General features: G+C 50.2%; 1 protein-coding gene across 1 annotated transcript; it reads right to left on the reverse strand.

Moving 5' to 3' along the window:
* Nucleotides 1-2,207: 2,207 nt before the first annotated feature.
* LOC123746790 (uncharacterized) lies at nucleotides 2,208-3,161 on the reverse strand. Its single transcript, XM_045728543.2, has one exon. The coding sequence runs from the start codon at nucleotides 3,159-3,161 to the stop codon at nucleotides 2,208-2,210; it is 954 nt and encodes a 317-aa protein (XP_045584499.2).
* Between the last annotated feature and the right edge of the window lie 732 nt (nucleotides 3,162-3,893).

A 3,893-nucleotide genomic window follows, 5' to 3' on the forward strand; every position in this document is an offset into this window, starting at 1 on the left:
ACATCTCTAGCCTTGCCCAAGAACAGCTGGAAGTATATATATGAAGGTCAGCAGCGCAGAAATGAATGGCCACGTCTGTGACAGGAAACAAAATGCCCTATAGTGAAAAAGGCCAAAATGCAAAAGAAGAAATTGTTTATTTCCTTTCTTTTATAAAATTATATTATTAATTTTGCAGTAATAATTATTAAATAGTAATTAAAATTATTATTATTATTATTATTATTATTATTATTATTATTATTATTATTATTGTGGTTTAGTTATATTTTATAATAAAGACTCATCTGTCACTCTTTTAAAGTATAATTTTTTCAACCATGAAAATTTTGTTTAATTTATGAATGAGAGACAACGTGACATAAGGAAATAAAACATGAAACAGGATAAAAGTGAGAGAAGTTACAAGGTAAAATATAATTGATTGGGTACTCAAGACAATCTCTCTCATCGTCTTCATATTACTTCCCTCTTCCTTCCCCCTTCCCATGGAACATAACCTTTCCACCTAGTTGCTCTAGCCTCACTCTCAAGTACATACCCTCCTCCTGGTTACTCTCCCCTCACTCTCACCTTCCCTCCGCCTGTTACTCTCCCCTCACTCACTTTCCCTCCTACATACTCTCCCCTCACTCTCACCTTCCCTCCGCCTAGCTACTCTCCCCTCACTCACACCTTCCCTCCGCTGGTTACTCTCCCCTCACCCTCCCACAAGCCGCCTTACTCGGGAAGGAGAGAAGGAAATTGTCAGAGTCAAATGGGGAAAAGATTTCGAAACTGAATGGCCTTTTTCTTGACACTTTTTTATATATTGTGGAGAAACTACAAATTGGCTCGACCGAATTTACGCTAAAAGTATTATACACATATAATTTAACCAGTGCGAGGTAGGATATAGAATTTTAATAGATGAGATTGGATATAATTGGGTGAAAAATTTTTGAGGTTAAGGTCCCAGGTTAAATAACATAGATCGGAGGCAGATTAAGAGTAAAATTTGACTTAAGAATGGACATAGAGTAAGTGAAGATATTAAATTAGAACACTTAACAAGACTGAAGAGTGAAATAGAGTGGTTTAGTGTAAGAAGAAAGTAAATAGATAAAAAATACTATGACTAAATAGTAGTGATTAAAACTGAGCTCTTCTTGGGAGAAGAGCAAGGACCTCCCTGTGCCTCATGTGTCCCCCCTGAACACAAAGTCCACAGACTACATCTTTACACACACACACACACTCTCTCTCTCTCTCTCTCTGTGTATGGGGTGCCTGGCTGGCTGAGTGGACAGCGCTCTAGACTCGTAGACCTAGGGACCGTGGTTCGATCCCAGCAGCCGGCGGAAAAACAGATGGGCAGAGTTTCCTTCACCCTGATACCCCTGTTACCTAGCAGTAAATAGGTACCTGGGAGTTAGACAGTTGCTACAGGCTGCTTCCTGGGTATGTATGTGTGTGTATTTCACCTAGTTGTGCTTGCAGGGGTTGAGCTCTGCTCTTTCGGCCCGGCCCTCAACTGTTACTAACTACTATTTTTTTTCCACACCACACACACACACCCCAGGAAGCAGCCCGTGACAGCTGACTAACTCCCAGGTACCTATTTACTGCTAGGTAACAGGGGCATCTGGGTGAAAGAAACTCTGCCCATTGTTTCTCGCTGGCGGCGGGAATCGAACCCGCGACCACAGGATCACGTGTCTATTGTGCTATTCAGTCAGCCACTGGCCCCCCCCCTTCCCCCTGTGTGTGTGTGTGTGTGTGTGTGTGTGTGTGTGTGTGTGTGTGTGTGTGTGTGTGTGTGTGTGTGTGTGTGTGTGTGTGTGTGTACGTATGTGTACGTGTGCACATGTTAGTCCGTGGCGTCTGTCCAACCACCATATGCAAGAGGGTATTCTGAAATATTCCGAATTAATGGCATGCAGTAAAGTACCTCCCTGGGCGTAGCACAATGGTTGGCCACGTACCGGGGCACATTCCTTTCGAAGCAACATTAGAATATGAAAAGGCAACATACTGAGTGTGAGACAAGGCGAGAGGAGGGACGAGGGCAGGTGGCCGAGAGTGGGTTGAAATGTTCCCCAGATGAAGGAACAGTCCCCCATGTGGAGACCACCTGCGAGTTGAAGCAGAGGATAAATGAAAAAAATGGGGGGATAATAGACATTTTTTTCCCCCGAAACTATATACCGTGATTTGAGAAATGAGATCTAGTGTGGCTGAGGCTGAAGGCCTGGCATGAGAAGGTTGGAGGCCTGGCATGAGAAGGCTGGAGGCCTGGCATGAGAAGGTTGGAGGCCTGGCATGAGAAGGTTGGAGGCCTGGCATGAGAAGGTTGGAGGCCTGGCATGAGAAGGTTGGAGGCCTGGCATGAGAAGGTTGGAGGCCTGGCATGAGAAGGTTGGAGGCCTGGCATGAGAAGGCTGGAGGCCTGGCATGAGAAGGTTGGAGGCCTGGCATGAGAAGGCTGGAGGCCTGGCATAAGAAGGCTGGAGGCCTGGCATAAGAAGGCTGGAGGCCTGGCATGAGAAAGTTGGAGGCCTGGCATAAGAAGGCTGGAGGCCTGGCATGAGAAGGTTGGAGGCCTGGCATGAGAAGGTTGGAGGCCTGGCATGAGAAGGTTGGAGGCCTGGCATGAGAAGGTTGGAGGCCTGGCATGAGAAGGTTGGAGGCCTGGCATGAGAAGGTTGGAGGCCTGGCATGAGAAGGTTGGAGGCCTGGCATGAGAAGGTTGGAGGCCTGGCATGAGAAGGTTGGAGGCCTGGCATGAGAAGGCTGGAGGCCTGGCATGAGAAGGTTGGAGGCCTGGCATGAGAAGGTTGGAGGCCTGGCATGAGAAGGTTGGAGGCCTGGCATGAGAAAGTTGGAGGCCTGGCATAAGAAGGCTGGAGGCCTGGCATGAGAAGGTTGGAGGCCTGGCATGAGAAGGTTGGAGGCCTGGCATGTGAAGGTTGGAGGCCTGGCATGAGAAGGTTGGAGGCCTGGCATGAGAAGGTTGGAGGCCTGGCATGAGAAGGTTGGAGGCCTGGCATGAGAAGGTTGGAGGCCTGGCATGAGAAGGTTGGAGGCCTGGCATGAGAAGGCTGGAGGCCTGGCATGAGAAGGTTGGAGGCCTGGCATGAGAAGGTTGGAGGCCTGGCATGAGAAGGTTGGAGGCCTGGCATGAGAAGGCTGGAGGCCTGGCATTAGAAGGCTGGAGGCCTGGCATGAGAAGGCTGGAGGCCTGGCATGAGAAGGTTGGAGGCCTGGCATGAGAAGGTTGGAGGCCTGGCATGAGAAGGTTGGAGGCCTGGCATGAGAAGGTTGGAGGCCTGGCATGAGAAGGTTGGAGGCCTGGCATGAGAAGGTTGGAGGCCTGGCATGAGAAGGTTGGAGGCCTGGCATGAGAAGGTTGGAGGCCTGGCATGAGAAGGTTGGAGGCCTGGCATGAGAAGGCTGGAGGCCTGGCATGAGAAGGTTGGAGGCCTGGCATGAGAAGGTTGGAGGCCTGGCATGAGAAGGTTGGAGGCCTGGCATGAGAAGGCTGGAGGCCTGGCATTAGAAGGCTGGAGGCCTGGCATGAGAAGGCTGGAGGCCTGGCATGAGAAGGTTGGAGGCCTGGCATGAGAAGGTTGGAGGCCTGGCATGAGAAGGCTGGAGGCCTGGCATGAGAAGGCTGGAGGCCTGGCATTAGAAGGCTGGAGGCCTGGCATGAGAAGGCTGGAGGCCTGGCATGAGAAGGTTGGAGGCCTGGCATGAGAAGGTTGGAGGCCTGGCATGAGAAGGTTGGAGGCCTGGCATGAGAAGGTTGGAGGCCTGGCATGAGAAGGTTGGAGGCCTGGCATGAGAAGGTTGGAGGCCTGGCATGAGAAGGTTGGAGGCCTGGCATGAGAAGGTTGGAGGCCTGGCATGAGAAG

This window comes from Procambarus clarkii, chromosome 93, assembly GCF_040958095.1.
Source record: "Procambarus clarkii isolate CNS0578487 chromosome 93, FALCON_Pclarkii_2.0, whole genome shotgun sequence".
Lineage (NCBI taxonomy): Eukaryota > Metazoa > Arthropoda > Malacostraca > Decapoda > Cambaridae > Procambarus > Procambarus clarkii.

Excerpts from the sequence above, each read along its gene's own strand:
- LOC123746790 (XM_045728543.2), bottom strand. The coding sequence starts at position 3,161 with ATGCCAGGCCTCCAACCTTCTCATGCCAGGCCTCCAACCTTCTCATGC.